This window comes from Lagenorhynchus albirostris, chromosome 12 (genome assembly GCF_949774975.1).
Source record: "Lagenorhynchus albirostris chromosome 12, mLagAlb1.1, whole genome shotgun sequence".
Lineage (NCBI taxonomy): Eukaryota > Metazoa > Chordata > Mammalia > Artiodactyla > Delphinidae > Lagenorhynchus > Lagenorhynchus albirostris.
The window spans coordinates 18,688,804-18,713,467 of NC_083106.1; the positions used below are offsets into that span (position 1 = coordinate 18,688,804).

General features: G+C 39.5%; 1 protein-coding gene across 2 annotated transcripts in view; it reads right to left on the reverse strand.

The window, feature by feature from the left end:
• GRM1 (glutamate metabotropic receptor 1) overlaps positions 1-24,664 on the reverse strand; it is a 358,869-nt gene that overhangs the window by 54,375 nt on the left and 279,830 nt on the right. For both annotated transcript variants that reach the window (XM_060167605.1, XM_060167607.1), the window contains exons 4-5: positions 10,071-10,317; positions 5,516-5,684 (exon numbers count right to left, since the gene is read on the reverse strand). In XM_060167605.1, the coding sequence (XP_060023588.1) occupies positions 5,516-5,684; positions 10,071-10,317 (416 nt within the window). The remainder of the gene's footprint in view (positions 1-5,515; positions 5,685-10,070; positions 10,318-24,664) is intronic.

The following is a 24,664-nucleotide window of genomic DNA, read 5'->3' on the forward strand; positions in this document are numbered from 1 at the left end:
TTAATGATGATTCCATAGAATTTCTCATTATGACCAGTGCTTGCAAAGTTTTCTCTCTTCCAGAGACACTATAATAATTTCATGCTTTCACATACATAATAAAATACAAAAAGGAACCCAGTATTTTGTCTTTAACTTTTTTCAAAATTGTAGCCAGTATGTTTTTAGTAGCTGGGGCAGATCACATCATCATTATGTAATCATAAGCTTCTCAGATAAGGAATTTTGATATTCCTGTGGACAATTTTTGTTGAGAACCTGCCATCCTGCAGTGGAATTTAGAAAATATTACATAATGAAGGAACTATGTCATTGTTTCATTGGTTGCCAAAATGGTTGCATTAACTATGAACAAGTTCAATGGGTAGTTTGTTTTGATTCACAAAAAGGGGAAGTTGAGGTGAACAGGACAGCTGTGGTTGGTGATGTTATTGCTAACTTTCTTAGCTGGTCTTATGGCCATGTGAGAATTGCCCTTATGCTTAGAAGACAAAAGCTGAGGTATGAAGTTTCATGATATCTGCACCTCAGTTCAGATGGTTCAGGGAAAAAACAGTTAACCCAATTCTGAAATATATAGTTTGTAAAAATATGTGTATCTGGGCTTTTCTCCACATATCTAGGGTGTATTTTACCACAGGACAATATGGCATGTGTAATGAAGAGCCATTTATGATATGGTCTCCATAATTCTATCTTGACAGGCCAGGTGAGAAGGGGGGAAGTAGTGATTTCTACTTTCCATGCCTAAAGTCCCAGACCCAAACCATCATCTTGGAGTAAAGAATCCAAAAACGAACTAAACGGAAGAGAAAACTAGAAGAGAAGAGAGGGGAAAAGAAAGAATAGGAGGCGAATGAAAGCAATCCCCAGGACCCTTTCCCTGGGATTCTCTGCCGGTTTCCCCATCTCTGTCAGACTCCCCCGACCACCTTCACTAATATTTATTGCCTGCTTAGTTCTAGATTCTGTTCCCTCAGCAATTTTAAAGTGGATCTCTATTTATAACTTCATTGTAAACTATTAAGAAAATCAGCTTTAGCAATTGAAACTTGCATTTGTAGGAAATATGTCAGTTCACATAATGAAAGATGGTTGAACAACATGTGGCTGTGGGTTGATAAGAGCTTTGGATTGGCTCCAAGCTCAGCTCGGCATTTCTTAACCACTAGCTGAGAAAGCTTGGGGCAAGTGATTCAAGCCCTCTTGGCCTCTGACTTCTCATCTATAAAATGGGGTGATAATATCTGCTTTTAAAGGGTTGTTTTAAGGAATAATTGAAACGATGTCATCCATTCTTGTACTTGCATGAGAATATGCCTGATCAATGTTAGTTCCCGATCTCTATTGCCTCCCTTCTCCTTTCTTTCACTTTCTCCCCCTTGCTTCCCACCCCTTCTTACCTCTTTCCTGCCTTCCCCACACCAAGGAAAACAGCAGCAGGCTTGGTGTGGGAGACCAATACAAGTGCCAGGCCCTTGCCGTTTGCTTGCAGATCCATTGTCCATAGTTTACGTGCTGCCTCAAATTCTTTTTGCCTGACCTGTCTCTTAGGCCCTTGGCCCCTGGCTCTTGAGGGTTCTGGATGCTTCTGCAACTCCTACCTCAGAGCCTACCACTACTGTGTCATCTTCTGGCATCTGCAGGTGACTCTCTCTCCCCCAGAGGAGGCACTGGGTTCTAGAACTGCCTCCTTGGCAATTCAGCACAGCAGGAGCCCAGACCAGACTGTGTAAGACCCACAGAGACTTCTCCCCTTGCTGCTTCCAAATTCAAAGAAGGTCCACATAGCAGGACACGGACACTGGCTTCCCCAGCAGCTGCCTAAAGGAGTCAGATGACATCACGTCCTGTGAGCAGACGCTGACCACAGGAAGCAGAAAATAGAATGGCAGGAGTGCATACATTTTTCTCCCTTCCTTGCTCCAACAGACAATCCCAGCAGCCTGTCCAGAGACCTCCGTGAGGCTGAGCTGTGCTCAGTGAGGCAGCGTCCTGCTCAGTGACGCTTCACCGTAGTGGTAGAGGTGTTCCGCCATGCTTCTATGCCTCCCTTCCCTTTTCCTCTCACTCTTGCTTCCCTGGGATTGTATCTCCCAGTAATGCATTAGCACTTAACCTTGCTTAGCTTTCAGGGTTCCAGGGAACCTGAGCTAAGTATCTGCGCACTACATTGCTCAGGCTCTCTTTCCAGCGTCTTCTCCATACAGTTGGCAGAATGGAAGGACCTAATGGGAGACTGAAGAGCCGGAGAGAGGAGAAGCCTCGTATCAAGGTATCCTCCCCTCCCACCTCAGGGGGTGTCTCAGGTAGTATCTGTGACCTTCCCTGTGTCCCTCTAGCCCAGAGGTGGGAATGATTCCTACTGTTGCTCATCTCTGAGTTGCCTCATTGCCACGTTTTACTTTTTTTTTTTTTTTTTTTTTGCGGTACGTGGGCCTCTCACTGCTGTGGCCTCTCCCGTTGCAGAGCACAGGCTCCGGACGCGCAGGCTCAGAGGCCATGGCTCACGGGCCCAGCCACTCCGCGGCATGTGGGATCTTCCCGGACCGGGCCACGAACCCGTGTCCCCTGCATCGGCAGGCGGACTCTCAACCACTGCGCCACCAGGGAAGCCCCCTTTTTACTTTTATAACCAGTTTTTTACTTTAAATTTCCTCTGTTGAACCACCTGGCATGGGTTCTTTCTTTCCTGACTGAAACCTGACTAATATAAGACACAACAATAAAAGTTTGATTTTATTTACCACTGTTTGTGGTATGACTGAAATCAATTTCTCCTCCATAAAATATTATATTTATAAGATATTATATTTATATTTCTAAAATCAATAACATAAGAAAACTGGACTTTTAACTACTTCAAAGGAAATTACCATAAGAAAGTTTTATGGGTAATCACAAAAGAAGTCAAATGGTTATTTCAAGATTTTAAGTGGCATTTGATATTTAAAGTGAATAATCCTTTCCTAAAGGTTATGTTTCTCAGTTAATATAAGTGCAAGTCCTACAATCACCTTTTAAGTTGCTTCCCTCCAGTCTCTGTAGTGGCTACTGAGAGACCTGGCTCTGCATCCTGAACCTGGTAGATGGCAAATTGACGATGTAAGAATATAAATGCTATTATTTGGTAAATGGGATTCAGATTTCATTTGTTTCCATACCTCCCGTGGTGCTTATGGGAAACAAACAAACATCCCCCCTCACCACCACGCCAGGTGTTATTGAGAACGGGCATAACTTTTATCCTGCAGGGTACACAGTACTATGAAAATTGGACCCCAAGAGATTTGCATTTATAGCAAGTGCTCTGTAATGGCTCAGCAAAGATTTCTGGGATCTCCTTCGATAACACTGCATGGGTGTAATGCAAATGTGATGCCATAAATACTTCAGTATCTAGCTTAAAGATGCATGCAGACAGCCTTTCCTCTGAACTTGGGGGTGGGGGGAAAGTCTATCTTCTGGAGTATACAAATGGGACTACACATGGCATGTGAGCTCCCATTCATGGCCTGCCAGCAGTCAGAGTAACAGGAGGGAAGTCTGAAAGGGAGCTGGGGTGCAGAGTATCTTCAGATTGATTTGTTTTCTCTTGCCAGGGTTGTATTTGTTTGTTTGTTTGTTTGTTTTTCTTATACTCTGAATAACCAAACTGTGTAGTTTCATAAACTTTTTCACAGCAGTTGTCTGCACTAAAGATTCAATGCTGCCACCCATGCTGGGGAGGAGGTCTGAGATGAACATGTGACACCCTTTGGGTCACAGGAGAGCATAAAGCCCAGGGCTTCTGGGCTGTCCCAATCATATGACTTCAGGTCTCCCTGGTTTTCCCTACCATCCAGAGAAGATAACCAACCCAGAATCCACTGGTCTGGCATCCTGTGCTAAGAGTCAAGGAGATGTTTTAGGCCTCTCAATTTCAGAGGATATATTCCTAATACCACCAGATAGCCCCATGTGAAAAATTCCATCTGGATAAGAATCAGAAATGGATTCTTGGGAAGAAGCAGCACTGACGTTTGGCCTGTACACAGTGGTTTGCCTGGAGTCACTCTTACACTACTGAAATGCTTCTGTACTGGTTGGAAACTAATGGTGTCTCTCCAAGCCCCCTGATTGCCCCATACTACCCTATCCATGTAAGATTCCTCACCTAAATCTTCCCATGATCCAACAACTCAAGGATTAACCGTGGGCATAGCAGGAGGCCTCCAGCACCCTGTCATAGCACTAAAATGGAGTTCATTCTGATTGGTTGGTTATCATGACAATTATTAAATATTTTTAATATCACACCTGCAGAGAAGGCAGTGACATTTGCAACTAGGGTGAGTTGCCTCAGAAGTTTTTTTCACACTCAAAGTGATGGATTCTACTGAGAGCTTGAGTCCACCCAGACAGCTCTTCTCAGCTGCTAAACGATGTTGCAGGTCGCAGATCCTCCACATTCTTTGATCAGCAGTGATAAAGCTTTTCCAGCTGCTGTACCAGCACTACTAGACTCTTGCCCTAAAGGCCCCTAAGTATACTTCTCAGGGCCTCTCCCTTGCATGGCTGGTTCTACGGCTCCTGCAAATGGCATAGCAGCGTGGCCATGTGGAGAGAGAGCAGAAGCCTCACACCGTATACATTCCAGCCCCAGCTGTGCCTTGTGACATTTACTTGACGGCTTGTCTGCTCCCAGAGATGAGTCACAGAAAATTAGAGATGGGAAAGACCTATTAGGTCATTTAATCCACACTCCTGCCAGTTCACAATCACTCCCCTACGCTCCATTTCCTAGTGCATCAGCCAGTCTGGTTTCTAAATAGCATGGGATTCAGAGAGTGCTCTTTCCATGTCTTCTTCACCAAGAATTCTCTCTACTCCATTCAGCCAAATGTCCAGTTTATGAGGTTTATTTACTCTAGTTTTAAATATACAGTAATATCATGATCACTCACTTGCCCCAACCTGGAAAAAAAAAAAAAAAACTTCTGGGAATAATTAGAAGTGAAGACTCTCTCTTGGCTGGAAAATACCAGTTTCAGGAACATTCAAAGAACTTGGTAGAGAAAAGAGAAGTAGTAAGCAATGCTTTTGTGTTACCTCATTTCAGCTTCTTTTATTTTAGTTATACATTTATTTGGCATTGTTCAGCTTCTGCTTTCTTTGACAACAGCTAGAACTATGAGTAAGCAGTATCATTGGCTTTGGTTTCCGCGTTTACTTCTGTCTTAATTTTTAATTTGATTATTCATCCCCTTGCTTTCTATATCATATTTAAGACTGCAGCTCATCATTACGATTCAAATAAAGACTATTCTAAATATCCCAGTGGTTTGCCTATTCCATTGCCCAATCTTTCTTTGTCTTCCTCATTTTTGCTAAACACAAGGACAGAAACAGTATGCCTGGTGCACCCTTTCTGGACAGTCTGGTCAAAGAAAAATGTCTGTGTTTTTCTTTGCTTATGCCCAGGAGGAGGTCTCCTCATGGACACCGTCCAAGAATGCATGTGTGGCTGGCTTACCTTAATTTGACCCTTTAAGCAAGGCTCACTGCACACAGACCGTACCATTCCACTCTTGTTCATTTGGATTTTGTAATCATCAATGTTCAACACCCCTTCATGCCAAGTTCCAACTTGTACATAGTCATAGCGGTTAGCTTCAGTGTACTGCAGATTCATGATATCATACCTACAAAGAAAGCAACACGTGTGTCTTGGAGAAGATGGACATGATGTAGAAACCAAAGGAATTTAGTAAATAGGTAATAATAGAGAGAAGAAAGAGAAAAGTTAGAATCATCCCATGTCCCAATGCCAGCTACTGTCAATATTTCAGTTTATTTAGTTATGTATCCTCTGATTTTCCAAAATGTATATTCCATTCTTCAGTCTCTGTTTGTGTTTCATCCATATTCATTAAAGAAGATATTATTCTTGTACTTTTCTCTCTGCTTATTCTCAAAAAGATCTATATGTGCTGAGTCGATCACCATATCCTTCAAATCATTATTCACTAGATTATTCTTTGATCAAGTAACAATTCTTCAGAACACTAATTTTTAGCTTAAGTACTTTTATTCCAAATTCCTTTTTCACATTCAGTTGCCATTTTAATTACACTGGATTAAAAGAGGTGAGTTTTACCAAGTCTGGAACTTATTTTAGGTGCTAATAGAGCACGAAATCTGAGAAATGCACCTTTAATTAGCAAGGATGTTTGGGATTTAACATCTTGAGCATTGACATTTAAACTGGTCCCTTCCTTGATCAGGACAAACATTTCTGAATCCAAGTAATTGGTGTCAGTTATTTCAGTTATTTCAAATGCTGCAATGCTGCACAATGGTAAAATCTACATTTAGAAATCTTCACTGTAGCCAGAGTGTGTTCTGGGGATCAGACACATTATTTCCCAGTGTGGGCAGTGGAGAGCATTTTCCAATTTGGTGGAAAAAACACAGCATTTGACATTAGAATGTATAAGCTGGAATCTCTTTCCTAATGTTTTAATAGTAGATTATACTACTTAGGAATGTCACTAAACTCTGTAAGGCTCACGGGGTTCTTGGGGGAATTTACTAACATAAGGCTGTTCGCAATTGGGAGAAATACATATGTAAGGCAATATCACTATATCATTCACATTAGTAGCACTATTAATGTGCTAAAACACTCTGGTTATTTCCATACTATAAGAAAATGAGAACATCTTTGTGTTGTCATAGTCATTTCTCTCTCGGTTATTGACAATTCTCTGGTATTCTTCAATCTTCTTTCCATGTTGCTATTTACTCCAAGGAAACTATAACTCAAGTGGCAGTTGCCCAAAAATGGATGCCTGACTCTCCCTCAGTGGCTCTGCAAAGTGGGGTTCTTTCCTACAGTACCTGTGCATTCTTCACTCTCCTGCACTAGAATATGAGACAATATCTCTTACTCTTTGTGCGTGACCCAAAGAAATAGCTGGCAATTAACTAACACGTATTCCTCTTCCTCAGCTCTCTTCCTCCCCTCCCTAATATCCCTACCTAACCCATCTCGGAATTCTTTCCCTCTAATCCTGATACAGACTCAGAATCCTCCTCAGCCCAGCACTCCAGGAAGCTACTACCAATCAACCTTAGCTGGCATCTGAAACCTACTGGTCATATCTGGCCTAGTTCTTTATCTATACAGCTAATATCTTTTAATAGCTTTGCTGCCTGTTCTTAATGTGCAAACGCATCCTGTCACCCAAAGGATGGCTAGTGGCTTCTCCACAATCAGATTCTGGCAATTTCTATAAGTAGCAGCTCCCTAAAGGGAAAGGGGGCTCTCGGGGCATAAAGGAAGTCTTTCCCCTACTTTTCCAGGTGAACAAAACTTACATAGAGTGAGAAGAGAGAATGGTGCAACTGGAGCGCATTATTCACCTCTCTGCTTTCTGATTTTTGGTTAGTAGAGGGGTCTCATTCCTCTGGTTGCTGAGACAAACCAGAATGTTCTCAGAGAAGCTGTCTGAGTGATATCCACGTGGGTATTAACTGTGGGCTGGTGGCTCGCATTCATGATCAAGGACACTAATCTACACCTGCAATATTTTCCCATTGTAAGGTCCTTATGGTTACAGAGCCTGCTGTGTTTGGTATGAGTAATTCCCTTTTTCATTTCCTTTGATCTTTATGTTTTACTCCATATTACATTGTGAAATCTCCTTACATACTTTCAACGCAGGCTTAGGCGTAATGCGAGCTTTAGAATATCTTTTTCCTATAAACCAGTTTCCTAAGACTTTTATTTCAACTTCCTCATTTCAATAGGAGAAATCAGTTCACACTTAATTAGCATTTAGGAACTGAAAAATTCACAATATTTTGGTATGAAAACATACTTTTGAAAAGTCCCAAAAGCTGGAGAAAAAAAAATGCTTGAAGATACCAAAGGAAAAATACTGACTTACTAAAAAGAAGCCTTCCCCAGTGCTGTGTGTGTTAAGGAACACTGCTCTTTTCTCTTGACCCCAGAGTCCCTTCTAGCACGTTGGTGGTTATTTGGAATACCCTCACGCTGTGAACTACAACTTTACAGCATCCTTTCAATGCATTCAATCTATGTTGCATGATGATTAACTAAGATAATTACAAGAGGGACCAAAGCATGAATGACGGTGTGACAAGGAGATAGAAACAGAGGGAAGTGGTTGAAATAGAAATTGAATACAGATGAAGCTGACCAATTTCAAGCCTGTGGAAATGATCCTTGAAAAGGGACCCAGGGGAAAACTCTTGATTTAAATACGTAATTAAAGATGAAGGAGAAACAAGCTAAAATTGTGGGCCTATATTTTGGATAGTTTACAAATAGAGAGAGGAGGAGGAAACTCATGTCTACGCTGTGTGGGAAATGCATCTGGCCCTGTCCTAGGCACATTGTGTATGTTATAGAATCATGAAGGAAGGTTTCCATTCCAAATCCAATCCTTGATAGAACCTGGTTTCCAGGAGAACCCAGGATTACAACCACGGGTTTAAAGGGGGGCGGGGTGGGGGCGGTCAGTGCTCTGAATCACTTTTTCCTCTGGTACCATTTCTTAAGGTGCTCAGCTCCTGGAAGCTTTCCACACGCCCAGGCCCTGCATCATTCCATTCTTCCCACTCTCATTTTCATCTAAAGCTGCTCCCACCTCACTGGCAGCTTGGAAGGAATCTGATAAATTCATCGCTTTAATTGCTGAGTATTACTTATAGCATTTATCCTTCCTGGAGCTGTTGGATTTTGACAGGGAGAATGCACTTAGGCCCCGCAAGGCACTCTCTAAACGTAGAACTTTAAGCTTACATGAAAGGAAGAGATATGTGAAGAATTATTTAGGGTCAAATAGTCTCTTACAGTACATTTGAAATGACATTAAGAAGGTTGCCAGCAATTCTGCCTAATTTTAGGATTAGCTAAAAGGCAGCACGATGTGGCAAAAAGATTACAAGTGTCAATTCAGACTGCACGGCCTCCACCAGCTACTCTCTGCGTGACTTTAGGTGAGTTTCTTCATTTCTCTGACACTCAGTTTTATCATCTGTAAAAGAAGATGATGATATGCCTATAGCGATGAGGATTAAATGATTTGATGATCTGTTTTATCACAACATATGCTTTTCTAAAATCTCTCACTTTGCAAAATTATGTACTGAAAGATAACAGGGCTTAGGAGGAAAAAAAAAAAAGATTGTGGGCACACTGTGCAGTAGCCAGACTGAGGGCCTTTTTTCTTTCCTGTTGCAGGTTTTAAGTTTTATCCCACTGTTCTGATCATCCCTTGCCTAAGAAAATTCCTATGAAAGAACACAACTACTGTTTATACTGATATCATTCTCTGCATACCAATTACATATGAGCTAACTGGTACTATAAAAGCAAGTGTTGCAGAAGAGACTGTATATAAAATGACTTGGGAAAAATATATATAGTTAGTTAGATTTAATTTTCCTTTGCTTCTTGATTAATTCTTTGGAAGCCATAGAGACTGAATACCAGACAGAAAATTCTTTTCTTTCTTGTTCCGAGAAACATGTTAGCAGGAACATAAGTTAACCTGAAAAAAAGGGACACATGTGAAGACTTGGTTCTCGTCATATATTAAGCTCTTTAAGCAGGAATAATATTACAATATTCCACAACCAGTATAGTATTGGGACTAATCGGTTAGAAGGAGGCTGACCTGATGTTGGCAGTGCCAGGGAGAATCCTGCTGGTCAGGTGTAATCTCCTTAGTATCTTGGGCTTGCAGGGAGGTCCCAGGCATTCTAAGGGAAGACCAGGGATGATAGCTGTATGTGTGTGTGGGGAGGTAGGGGGGTGGCACTGGTAGGATGCAGGATTGTGGGTATTTACCAATAAGAAGCTCTTCAATGTTTTATAATGTAATTTCCATCTAACATTAGCCCTTTCTTTTTAGCTATCTCGTTGCGTCTATCCTTGTTTATGTCTATCGTCGTGGCACCCAGAAACCATGGAACCAAAGGGAGCCAGAGTATCTATCTGTCTGGCTCGAAGAGGATCACAGGGTTATTTAGATCCATTATGGAAAAGACTGCTTTACCTTCCAGGAGCATCCCCTTTCTCATCAAACCACACCTCCTCTCCAGACACACCGATGAACGTGGACTTGATGAGGAAGTCCAGGAGTTTGCTGCCATCGATGGGCTTCATGGCATCACAGAGGCCCACATGGCCAGGGCAGAGGGCATGGTGCATGTTCTGTAGCCCATGTGCCATGGCATAGATGGCGTTGATGACAAACCCCATCTTACTGTCCTGGACATAGTTTTCTTCTAAGCTTTCATTGCCTGTAACATAAAAACAGATCACTACCAAGGTTGCAGTAATGAAGTCTAAACCTGCATGTTTAATTCCCAAATGCTTTTCAGGGCTCTCAGAAGGGAAAGCCAAACCTACCTGTTCAAGCTTTGTATTTGTGACTATCTCTGCTGTACTCTATCTGAAAATAGTTTATTCAATTTTATTTTCTGAATTCAATAACAGCTTTATAACATATAAAACAAACGCCACAGAGGTGAAAATAAAGAACTTTCACATACTGCAAGGAAATCCTTAAGGAGCAATGAAAATAGCTCTTATTTCCTCTGGGTTCACAGAGACTTATATTAAAAGCCTCCCTATATCACAGTCCTGGAAAAGCATTTTTTATATCCTTTGTGACAATCCACAATCCATTGTAAATCAGTTTGTGCATCATCTAAACCCCAATATTTTCTCTTGATGATTCCACTAATTTTATCATCTCTAGAACCAAAAAAACCTAGAGTAAAAAGAAGAACTAGGTAGTATGAATTTCTTCTTCTATATGGTTGGTGGTACAGAAATATTTGAATAAGATTTGCTAATTATTAGAAACTCAGGTAAAATGTTTCTTGATGGAAGAGTCACACTACACATTTAATCTAAACCTTTAGCTTTACGTGTGAATTTCAGATACTCTGCGATCATTTCAACCTATGTCACAGGTGACAGCCTGAATAGGTCACTGAACCCCAAGGTGTCTGGGCTGGAGAATAACAGAGTATCTTAGGAACTTAGAGAGCTTGAAGTACTTAGAAGAAATGGTAAAGAGTTTTGACTTTGACATTGAGCTTGAGATGAAATAAGACATTTACAAAGAGTTCTATTTAAGGCTAATCTATTTAGGTATAGTTGAAAATGTAAAAAAGGTACATGTGCATCTACTCTAAGAATGAGATACAAAATACCCAGGTCAGGTTGAAGGGGGGACAAATTTCATTTTAACTCATCTTCCAGTGTTGCTTAATAAGAACTTGTTAAAAGTGTGATTTGCTAAAGTAATATTTTCCTAATTGAAAGAACACTTCCCAAGAGGAAATAGGAGTAAGAGAGGCAGAAGGGGCATTTTAAAATCAAACTGCACAGAATAAGTCTAGAAGTTATGTAAAGCAGAAAGCAAACATCCTCCTTGAAAAAACTGCAAAGTCATTGAAATAAGGTAATTTATGTCTGCCACCCAGAACCCCTGGGTCTGAGATAAATTAATGCCATCGGTCTGATAAGTTTTAAATGAGCCTTTAAATACAGCCCGAAACTCCCAAGTGCTGGAGCTAAATGTTAAAGCTGTTAGAATTAGAGAAATTACCAGGAGTTAAAGAAGAAAAAAAATAGACAAAAATTGGATGGCAAAATAACCTTCAATGTAGCAGTAACTGAAAGCGTTCTAGCAGCTACTTAAGCGGTTCTACTAAAACCATCTACTTGAAGTGGCAGCTATTAAAGTCAACCCTAGGAGCAAACTGTCAAAAAATGTGCGTTCTTTTCTCTGTTAGGGACAAACCTTATGACCACTGAGTCTGTTGTTTTGTTTTTGTTTTGATAAACGCTACTAAAGATGTATTATATATTTTAAAAATTATTTTGGTGTCCCCAGTACAAATTTCTTAAGCTGTCTTGTCTAGTGGATGCCTTATTCATCAGCATTGGGACTGTAACTGGTCTTGGATTTCTTTGAGATCAATGTTTTCCTTTTGATCCTTATTTAGGACTATCATATAACTTAGTGTCCAAACTGGGTTACTTTTGTGAGTGACGTGAGTAATAATTATTCCAGAAACACCGGTGTAATTAAGGCAAACTGGTCAAATGGTGACGTGTTTCTTGAGCCATGCTGACTTCCAACTGTATCTATTTACTGATGTTATGAGTAAGATATGTGTGTATATATGTATATATATATGAAAAATATATAAAATAACACATGTAAATATATATACATTCATGTATACATATGTATATTTATTGATATATATACACAATAAACAATTAGTGGAATATTCTTCTTAATTTAAACTAAGTTTACATTTGTCTTAATGGGAAATATACACATTAATAGTAATACTGGCTACTATTTTTTGTGTTTATTATATACAATACTCAAATAATGATATCATGATAATCCTGCCAAAGGGACATGAATCCCACCGTTTATAAGTGAGGAAAGAGCAATGGTATGAAAATGCCCCCTTGATACTTGTTCTTTCTGTAAGTTGGCAGAAACGTGGGTGTAGATATAGAAGTCTACAGAGGAGACACTTTTCTGGCAACTGAGGACAGGGCATCCTTCTGTGCACCAGTATCATTTTCAAGCTTTTTGAGGTCTTCTCCCTGGGATTGTTCCAAATGTGCACAGCTGTCTCTCTGACTAGAAGTACTAGCACTCAATCTATTAACTGCAAATTAAGACAAAGAAGCTCATCCCGTCAGTATTTATCATACAGAAAACCAGGAGGCTAGGCACATGTTTTCAGGGAATATTTGTAACTCAAACCCTTTTCCAAATAAACACAAACAGCTTGTGTGTTTGTGTAAATCTAAAGTGACACATGCACTTCCCTACCCTGCCAGTCCCCTGGGTCTGCACATGAAGGGGATGGTACTTCCCATCAGTAAGAAGTCTCTCTTCAGCTACTACGCCAGTTCACGATGAACTAGCATTTGGGAAGGTGTGACAGAGTTAGAAAATCACCTGGCCTTTACAGGACCATTTTCTTTGCCATAGCAACAGTGCCAGATGATGCTGCAAGAATTTATCATCAAACAAATAGAATATGATACAGGTTTTCCTTCTGCCCAAAGATCCTATATTTTCATGACCAGCGAATAGAGAATCCAAACTAATATTATTGTCACTTGGTGGGAAGGTGAAAACACTCTGATTCCCTGGGGTTTAGTGCCTTTTTAATAACACTAGTCTCAGAGTTATTAGTAAGAAGGGGATTTTATGATTCATTTTCTGCGGTGCATTAACCATTACAGGTCACTAGGGTATCATTAAACTACTACATTTTCTAATATACTAAATGGAATCAAATAATTGTAGTTGACTGTGTTTATTTACCTCCAGAAGAATACCTGCCTAACTACTTCACAGCAGATTGTGAAAATAGCTACCTTGATTCTAAATAGTAATCTTGTTCTTATTGCAAAACACAAGGGCTATAAATTGCTGCCTGAGTATGGCAGCACACAGAGCCTCCGTGAGGGTAGAAACAGACTGTGTACCTTCTGAAAACAGGAAACCCACGGTGGTGGGGAGAAGGGCTGGCAATTCCATCTGCTGCCATTTAGGATGGCTATTCAGCAGAGTGGTATAGCAGAAAGAAAGAGCACGGGACTAGGCACTTGAACACCTGGGACCTAGTGAAATGGAGCAGGACCCTGTGGGGCTCTCCTGGCTATGAATTCTTTCCATGTCCCCAGTTTCTTGTTTGAAAGAAATAGGCTTCATTCAGCCTCCTTGACCTTCCCTGAGTTCCAAAGTGCAGACTCAAACAGTTGCTTATCGGGGAAGGGAGGGAATGCAAAAACAAAGGAGGAGCAGTCAAGAAACATTAGTGCAAATAAATAAGATTGTCTGTACCAATTTTTTCAGATTCCACATATATGCGTTAATATACGATATTTGTCTTTCTCTTTTTGACTTACTTCACTCTGTTTGACAGTCTCTAGGTCCATCCATGTCTCTACAAAATTTACAAAGCAGAAATAGAGACAGATGTAGAGATCAAACGTATGGATACCAAGGGGCAAGGGGGGGGGCGTGGGATGAATTGGGAGATTGGGATTGACATATATACACTATTGATACTATGCATAAAATAGATAACTAATGAGAACCTACTGTATAACACAGGGAACTCTACTCAGTGCTCTGTGGTGACTTAGATGAGAAGGAAATCCAAAAAAGAGGGGATATGTGTATACATATAGCTGATTCACTTGCTGTACAGTATAAACTAAAACAATATTGTAAAGTAACTATACTCCAATAAAATTTTTTTTTAAATTAAAAAAGAAAAGAAACAATAGTGCAGCCACGGGGCAGGGTCCTGGTTCCTCCTTAAGGGATATACATAACAATATCTTCCAGTTCTTCTGCAGGCAGACCCTCACCCAGGTAGAGGACGGTAACTTCAGGCTGAGAACAAGATTCCTGGAACACTGCCCTGTAACCTCACCACCAGCCAATCAGAAGAAAGTCACACACCCTGTAGCCCTCACCCCAAATTTTGCCTATAAAAACTTCTTGCCACCAAACCATTGGGGAGTTCTGGTTTTTCTTGAGCATGAGCCACCTGTTCTCCTTGCTTGGTCCTGCAATAAACCTTTCTCAGCTCCAAACTGACTTTTCAGTTTGTTTGGCCTCACTGTGCATTGGGAACATGAACTTGCAGTCAGTAACACTAGAGGCAGTTCTGCTATAATATATCAACAACACATATCCAACTAGCCATGGAACTTGGACAAGGGTCTAGATCTCCTTGAGTCTCAGTTTCCTAATCTAAAAAATACCACAGGTAGATCAGATTATCTTTCTGAAGATGTCTTTCCCCCTCTAAAGTTCCTATGCTTTGCTTCTCCAATTCCACACTTATTGGTACTTAGCAAAGTCCTTTACATATACCATCTTTTTTTAATTCTTACAAAACTGTATGAGTTTTGTTCTATTATCACCATTTTACAAATGAGAAGATTAAAGCACATAATTGAAATCACGATTGGGGAGAAATGTTTTCCTTTCCCTTTCCCTTATATTAATGCTTCTTTGTGAAGAAGATTCTTACTTAGTACCATCTCAGGCCTCTTGTCTTACTCAATGGGAAGAGTGGAGTGATTCATCTTTTTGCAGGATTGAGAAAAAGAAACTGGGCATGCTTAGCTCAGCCCCTTTCTCTCTCATCTGGAGGCCTGCACTTGACAATTCTCAAAGGTTCTGGTTGATTCTCCAGCCTTTGGTAAATGTGGGCTGTAGTCGACAGCTGTGCCAGTAGGCTAGACAGGTTAATCTAGTATCGAAAAGTCTATTGTGGTCACATATCTGATCCATGTCCCTAATCCAGTTTGTTGTGGTTTTTTTTTTATTGTTGTTGTTTGTTTGTCAGTTAGTTTTTTTGTTAACTTTTAAAAACTTCTTCACTGAGGTATAACTCACATATGGTGCAGAAATCTTTACTGTACATTATAATATTAATAAACGTTTATTAATAAATGTTTACATATGTACATACCCATGTAACTGCTCCCCATATCATGATATATAGCATTTCCAGACGCTTTCATTTATTTAGAGCTTCCTTAATTTATCCCAGCAATGTTTTGTAATTTTTCAGTATGCAGATACTAGGTATTTGATTTTTATGGTACTACTACAATTGGTGTACTTGAAAATGTTTTAAATTATTTGTTGCCAGTATAGAGAAATGCTATTGATATCTGTGTTTCAGCCTCGTATCCTGCAAGCTTTCCAAACTTACTTATTAATTCTAATTTCTTATAAATTCTTTTGAGCTTTCTATGTATGCAATCACATTATTAATAAAACATATCTTACATTTTATCTCCATCTGTTTCACTCCTGGGTCTACTCCTTAGTTGGGTTCAAATTTGGGTTGTGCCACATTGGCTGTGCCACTGAAACCCCTGGGGTTCTGAATTCAAGGTCACACAGCTACCAAGGACAGAGGCAGTGGCCTCCAGAGCTGTACCCGGTCCCTGCCACGTGGCACTATGCATACAATAGCAGCCCTGCCCAACTGCTGGAGCAGTTCTATAACAGACAATGAGACATCAGTTAGGAAAAACAATTAGTTTGATGTTTATTCGTTCTGAATTTTTAGTAATATCATCCCAGTTTGAATGTCCAAAGTGGAAACACGTAGAAAATAAATTGCAAGAATGTTGAACTCCAATAGAGTACTTTTGTTGATGCCTATTTTTTCTATTTAATTAGTACAACCTTACCGCTATGCATGTAGATCTAGTTATGTTGCCTTTTAAAATCTAGACTCTCAGCATTAAATTTAAAATAAAAATAAACAAAACAAGCATTCTTTTATCTCATCATAACAAGGAAATGTTTTGGGAAACATTAGTAAACATAACTGTCCCTGGAGAAAACATTCTTCTGGTTTCTTGGCTTTTGTAGCTCTCTACTGTTTCTTTTTAACTGAGAGCATTATATATTCAATACATAATTTGATACAATCTCCATTCAGACTGAAATAGAAAGAACTGTAATTGTTTTATATTGTTAACGTATCAAGCAAAGAAAATGAAATTCATGTTACTTTAAATGACCTGAGTATCAGATTAATTGAGAGAAAATTAATCAGGTCTTTTTTAAAATAATGACCTCAAAGGACTAAAGTGCCGGCAAGTTTTCCTGAAGGCCTGGCTATTAAATTTTCCTTATGATTTTCCAGGAAGAATTTGTGGTAAGATTCACAACAGTCCAGCCTTGTTCATACTCAAGTTTAAAATCTTTGAAGCCTTTTTTTCCTCTGACTCTATAGTTTCCTCTTTCCCTAAAAATTTTCTCAGCTCACATCACAGAAAAATATGACCCCTCCATTATTTTCTAATCAGTTTATTAAAATGTGTATTAACTCCTATGTAGGATGGAAAAGAAGAAGGTAAGGATCAATTACTTGAGCGTGTGTTATTGGCTGAATTTCTATTGCTTAAACCCACCTGGTTTTAACATATGTGAACAATACAGACATTTTTCTAAATACATCATCACAATCTATTGTTAAAGAGAGAAATCCCCCAGTTATATGACACACACACAGCCGGCTCCCTGCAAATTGCTGATAATGTATGGTAAGCCTTCAATTCCCTGAAAATACAACTGCATTTTAGCTAATTCATATTTCAAAAAATTATAGTGTTATGTGAAAAACAAATGAGGACAATCCCTGGAGAGTTTAAGTGATGTTGAGGATTAGTCAGTAACATTCAGTTGAACTGTGGGGCTCTTTGTTTCTCTACAGAGAGAAAATAAGGGCAGCTTCTCATGTGCCTTTGCTTTTATTGATCTGGCACAAAACAGTGTCATGGAGTTATAAACAACTCCCCACAGGTCTGCAATAAGCATTTGGCAGGTAATCATAGAGAATGAGTATGTTACAGAGAGCTGGCTGCTTTAGCCAATGTGGGAAGTTAGGGTGTTGTTCAAATTCATCAGGAACCAACTCCTGTCTCAACAACCTGCTGGGTCAGAATCCTTGCCAAGCCTATTCATCTTGGTCTCTTCTAAATGCTAAGGAGGCATATCTATGCTCATAGCTCCACTTCTGCTTATTTATGGGTGATAGGAAACATGCTTTCTTTTACAAATGTAAGGTAGTTCCATGATTTAATGCTATTATGGTCCATTTCAAGTTCCCTTTTGTAGTATCTCTAGTTTCATGCTTCAGTGTTTAGATTGAGCTAATAAGTCAGAGTGGACTTTGCAGAAATATAAGAACGATTTGTGAAAAATCTACTTATCTCTGACCTATTAGAGTCTACCAGCATCTTCTGATAACCAATATAGGGTCTTGTTTATTACAAAACAAAACCTTAAAAGTTACATGGTGTTAGTATTGCAAATCCACTTTTATGATTGACTTCTGATTAATACAGTACAGTATTTATAACTTGACAAAATGTACCATTAAAAAAGTCTACTTTGGGATATATTAAGGATATCCTATCCTTCAGCCTTTTTCCTGGAATTCATATGCCAAGTGATAAAATGGAAACTTGGATTAGAAGCTTTCCATGTTCTGCACAAGATTAAATACAGGTTTAAATACAGGCCATAAGGTTTATTACCATGCCCCCATCACCTAAGAATGAGATATACTGTGGATTTTCATGTAAGGTTCATTTCTGCAGGGCACTCTTAGTTGATATTTTACACAGATATTTTATGTACACTTAACAGCTCATGTAGACCAAAACGCTATCTGTCCCAATGTTGGTTGGGATTTCTTGAATGACATATTGGCTTTTATGTGGTGTCTCCCAACAGCATCTCTTGCAAGAATCAAATCTGGAATTCCTAAGAGCCTAACAGGAACTCATGGCTAGTGAGACTTCAATCAATATCTGTCACAGAAATTAAAAGAGTAGCTCCTAAGATTAACGTTGTCAAGCACATACGGGCAAAAAGCTCTGAACAGGGTCTATTGCTAAAACACATACAGGGTTCAGACTTTATGCAAATCTGCTTGGATATGTCAATCACTCTACTCAGGTTGTGAAGGGCATATTTACAGAAACAAGAATCCCAAAAATAGATTCATTAAGAAGGACTCCTTGAGAGGTCACAGGGCTGATCCAATTCTATTAAAATTATATTCAGGAGTGGAATATAAGCTCTATATTCTAACTGGTAAAGTTGTTTATCATAGGGTATGGGTAAACAATGCTGAAATAGCTCTACACATATACCAAGGTTGAAAAAATAAATGAATAGGGAATTCTCTCGTGGTCCAGTGGTTAGGAGTCTGAGCTTCCACTGCTGGGGGCCCACATTTGATCCCTGGTTGCAGAACTAAGATCCCACAAGCTGAGAGGCCAAAAAAACAAAAAGCAAAACAGAAAAAAATGAATAAATGGATGACAGATGATAGAATCCAAGTTTATCACAGTTGGAGTGGGGAAGGTTACTGATAAGCAAAGGGGAAAAGCTAGAATAAACCATGTGGTACTGGAATCGAGGTAAAGGCATAAGTATGAATTTAAATTTAGCTTAATATATGTACTGATGAATTAATATAGAAATAATCATACATATGTTTATACGCAGATTGGTATATATTTATATACTTCCCAACTCTGCCCACTGAAGCAAAAACACCCCAATCATAATGAGCATGCCCAGTGCCCAGATCTTGGATTCTAACGCCATTCTCTAAAAAAGAGGATCAGAACGCCTTTGGAGAAATAACCAGTTGTAGGGCTGGGGCAGGAAGTATACAAGATGAGCCTGAAACATCTTGTAGTGCCAGAATATAAGGAAGTTGCTTAAAATATAAAACAATAGAGATATGTCAAAAGAACACAAGAATCAAATAAAAGACCTCCCAATGGCCCAAGCTGACACAATTTGAGCAAGAAAATCAATAATATAGTATTGGATTATAAGCCAAACTATAAAATATAAATACTCTTGAGTCCAACTGATATAAATAAAGAATTAAATAAAAACATTAATGGGGAAGAGACAAATCTCCTGTACAGAAGAATTCCAAATAATTTATGTAGCTGATCTGCCCTCAAGAAGGTGGAGCATAATTCCACACCCTTTAAGTGTGGGATGCACTTAGTGATTTGCTTTCAAAGAGTACAGTACAAAAAAAAAAGGTAGAAACAGAAACTTAGTAAATGCTTCATTAGCCAGGTGATCAATGTTAACATTATCAATGATAAATTGATAGGGTGTACTCTAGTACATTGTGTTGAGAAAGACACTTCACCTCTGGGGTCTTCCTCCCAAAACTCATAATCTCAGTCTGACTATGAGAAATACGTTTGCCAAACTCAAATTTAGTGACACTCTACAAAATACCTGATCAGTACTCCTAAAAACTGTCAAGGTCATCAAAAACAAGGGAAATTTGAGAATTATCGCAGCTGAGGGGAGCCAAAGAGACATGAAAAATAAATATAACGTGATACCCTGGATGAGATCCTGGAACAGAAAAAGGAAAACTGATGAAATAAGAAAAAAAATATGGAGTTTAGTTAATAGTAATGCACCTATGTTGGCTCATTAATTGTGGCAAATGTAGCACAGCAATATGAGATGCTAACAACAGGGGAAACTGAGTGCAGGGTATTTGAGAACTCTCTGATATACCTTTGCAACTTTTATTGAAAACTCTTCTAAAATACAAACTTTATTTTTAAAAAATATACAAACATTAGCATCCAACCTGGACTAGTGTCAGGTAACAAGAGGTAACATGATTGAATGCTTGCTATGTGACAGGAACTTAATCAGGTGCTTTACATATAATACCTATTCACCTCGCGATGGCTTATTAAATGGGTGATATTACTATGCCCAGCTTACTAATGGAAAATCCAAGAACTTGTCCAAGATCACACAGCTGGACAGTGGTGGTGACTAGCCTGACACCCAGCTGACTCCAGAGCTCTCACTCTTAAGTACTATGTTGCCCTGTCTCTTGCTCAGTTGTAACCCAAGAGTGACATTCCACTCAGCAGGCTCATGGGCAGATTGCATTTGATGCTATATTAATAAATGTTCATGTGTGCAGAATGAAATTTGCCCCTGATTGTAGATTATATATAATCTATAAAGAGAACTTCCACACATTTCATCACATGGTGAGGTTGTCATGATTTATTTCACATGGATGATATTGATATAGAGGCAGAATTTTTTTTGCATGAATTTTTTCCTATAGATGCTCCATTCAACACTCCATAGAGAAGGCTAAATCCAACAGATAAAAATCATTTGGGAGGAAACCCATCACTAAGAATCAATATTCTAGATTCTATGACCCTCAGCCACAAGAAATGATTAACTGATTCCCCAGGGTTTTATCTGAGGTTCCAGACTGCTGCAGGGTCAATTCTGGGCATAAATGTAGTCCATGCGTTTAAAAAGTTGAAAGTAAATCTTCTTCTAAGGGGAAATACCCACAGAAAGTTAACTGAAGAATCTAATTAAACAAGTGGCCCTTGAGGCAGGCATACAGTCTTGGTTGGTAATATCAGTTTGGAAGCCACAACAAAAGAACAGACTTTGAGGACGCTCCAAAGTACCACGAAGAACTGTCTCAAGCAACACCCACGCTCAGTGCTTAGACTGCTGGGGTCAAGTCTTTGCAAACTGACTTTGCTCAAGCTTATCAAAACACACTCAACAAAAATGCACTTGAGGATTTCCTTGGTGGTGCAGTGGATAAGAATCTGCCTGCCAATGCAGGGGATACAGGTGCGATCCCTGGTCCGGGAAGATCCCACAAGCCCCAGAGCAACTAAGCCCGTGCACCACAACTACTGAGACTGTGCTCTACAGCCCACGAGCCACAACTACTGAGCTTGCATGCCACAACTACTGAAGCCCTCATGTGCCTAGAGCCCACGCTCCACAACAAGAGAAGCCACCACAACAAGAAGCCCGCGCACCACAGTGAAGAGTAGCCCCTGCTTGCTGCAACTAGAGAAAGCCTGTGCATAGCAATGAAGACCCAACACAGCCAAAAATAAAAATCAAATTAAAAAAAAAAAGTGCACTTGAGAACATGTGGAATTTAGCATTTCTTAGACAATATTTCTGTTGACTATGCGACTCTTTTAGTGCTTTCTAGGATGCCGGGTGTTATACCCTACTTGGATGATGCCTCAATCATGGGATTCAGTCCTACTGAAATAATTGAACAACATATCAGGATTTTTCCCTGGTGGTTTCAGCTTATTCTTAGATGAGGATATGAGACAAACACAGATGGGGTCAAGATGATTCTTCATCTACACTTGTGTACAAGTGAACACAAGTGCACTCGTTCATTTTTGTACTCAGATTGAACTTTTTCTAGTGTAATAAAGACCATTAACTTCAATTAGGATGTGGAATTTAGATAAAATAGGTGTGCCTCCCCACCTTTCAATGTATCTACCTGATTCTCAAACACCCATAAAAGAGTAGCCAACTCTAGAAAGAAGGAAGAGTGCAGAGAACTTGGCACCCACTAATCACTAAGGTTCAAAACTCAGCAGAATGGATGGATGGGGTTAGTGACAACCAAGGCTAGATTGAAGGAACGAACAATAGATACCTGTATCTCATTGTAAAGGTAGAGGAAATCTAGGCTGATTTATACCAAAGCCTGTGTTATGTGACGGCAAGTCTGGTTCTGGGCGTAAAATTCAGTGATAGCAGAACTCTTTATTACCGTGTGCTTATGCATATGTGTGTGTGTGTGTGTTTGCACATGCTTTGGATTAAACAGCTGTATGTGTGCATTCAAAGCATGGTACTATTTTAAGGCCTGATATTTTGCAGCATTCTTCAAATGAACTTAACATAGAAAGAGGAAGCTTCCTACTTAACACAGGGCATGCTGAGCTGTCACAGCATTCTGAGTGGGCTTAGAGATGTGGCATCGGTACCCCTGCACTGATTTCTTACACAGCTAGGAAGAAAAAGGCAGCAGCAGAGGTGAATTCTACCCTTAACTAGAGATAAGAAGGCCAAAATAGAGATTAGTTTGCTGAGCACTGGAACCAGGGCATGTATATTCACCCTGAAGGCGATCAGAAATATATGGGAAGAGAAAACCAAGGAAGAGATTGATCAGGATGACACTGCCACCTTGATCAAATATGACAGCTTCTTTTAGTGATGAGGTCAACAGGAAACCATTAAAAGCATCTTCTCTATGAACACTTGGCATTGACTTTTCAGTCACACCCCCGGAAAGCTCACAGAACTCTAAAGTAAAGGCAGCAATGATTTCTCTGCCTCAACAACTGCTGAATCAGAATCCCAACAACTACTCACATAGACTGGAACAGCATAAAAATTCATTGGTGGATTTTTTCAAGTTACATTGGTCCAGGGGGAAAAGCATTATTTTGTGTACCAAGGGATATTCTTGTTTATTGGTGAGTTTCTATTTGTCTGGCTTCCTGAATGTGAAGGAGATACAAGCTTTAGAAGTCCAGATCATCTTGTGATGCAAAGAGTGAGGATGGCTGAGAGCCATTTTGCTGCAAGAAATCCACCATGAAACATCCCCGATTCCTACTGAAAATTGCAAAACCACCATCACCTTGTCAGAATAGACTCCACCTGCAATGAAATCATACCTTGCTCATTTTCATGCAATAACAAGAGTTAGACAATTGCCATCTACATGATCTCAGTTGTTCTCATAGTGAATGACTGACAGCTCAGGAATAGGATCGTGATCTAACTGAGGCTTATTTATTATTGATGGAGACTAGGATACATTTAAGAACACTCAAAAGGAAACCTGATATGATGACTACAAGCTATTACTTGAAATTACTGAATACAAACTAATATAAATGAAGTGTCTATTTAACATATTAGTCCAATTAGGAGCTCTTAACCTCTGTAGGAATAAAATAACAAGCTGTGTATAAATGGAACACAAAATGAAGGGGGGAAGTCCAGGCAATTATTTCAGTCTGAAGCAGTAAATGAGAAAGTTCTTCAAATCTCTTAAAAGGTAGAACCAAATTCATGTTCCGTATTTAAGCTTGTGGACCGAGTGCTGTTGGAAGAGAGCTGTTCAAGGCACATACCCCTTTGGTTCTCTGATGGGATGAAGAGGAATGAAGATGTCAGTACCTGGAATAATAGGGATTTTTAATAGCTTTTAGAATAAAATTACAACGAGAATGCCAGCTCATTCCTTTAGGTTGTTTAACAGAATAAGAATGTAATACTGCAGTGATTGCATTCTCATTTTGAAAATCGCTCACTCAGCCACTATGGCGCATGTTCCACCTGTCAACCTCTATGTATATATTTTAAAGAGTCAAAATGTGTGGGTCCAACTCCAAGACAGAAATTGAGGAAAGAAATCAATCACTGTGGAATTATAGGGAAGCTTCATGCAGGAGGTGGACATAAGACTGCTGTTAAATAACGGTAAGACACAGAGTAAAGAAAAGAGAAGGAAGAAGGGGCTTCCTATGTAGCAGAAACATTGATAGGGTGTGGACACTGAGTGTGGATGAGCCAGTAAATATCCACACCTTTATTAACTTAGTTAATAAAGACGACAATAATAACAGCTATTATTCATTGAACTTTAAATGGCCAGTAGAGAGTTTTAGACTTGAAGCCATAAGCCAAAGGAAGTTCCTATAATCTTTCAGCATTGAAGGCTCAGGCTTCTTCCTGGTGCTATCACTCCTTTTTAGGACTCATCTCCTAGATGGTTGTCCAGACATCAGTGACTATTTTAAACATGCATGAATTCATGAGTTTTACTCTAAGCCATAGACACCCATGAGGTTCGGAGGAAGACAGGCAAACTAAGAAGGCAAAGAAAGCAAAGTTAATGCTTTCCTATTAGTTGGGGCTTGGGACCCAAATAAAATTCAGAATTTAAACAGGCAGGGACAGGCCACATAGAAGTCCTGTTACTCCTAAGCTTGTCAGACGCAAGTACTTTCAACCCTGCTCCATCTCTTTCATGTCCACTCAACCCCAAACTTTTCTGTTCTCCAAACCTCCAAACTTTGAGCTTGGGTTATATCACCATTGAAAAAATCAACTTATAGCATACCTGACAGAGGTCAGTAAAATGAGGCTGTTACCTTCCATGA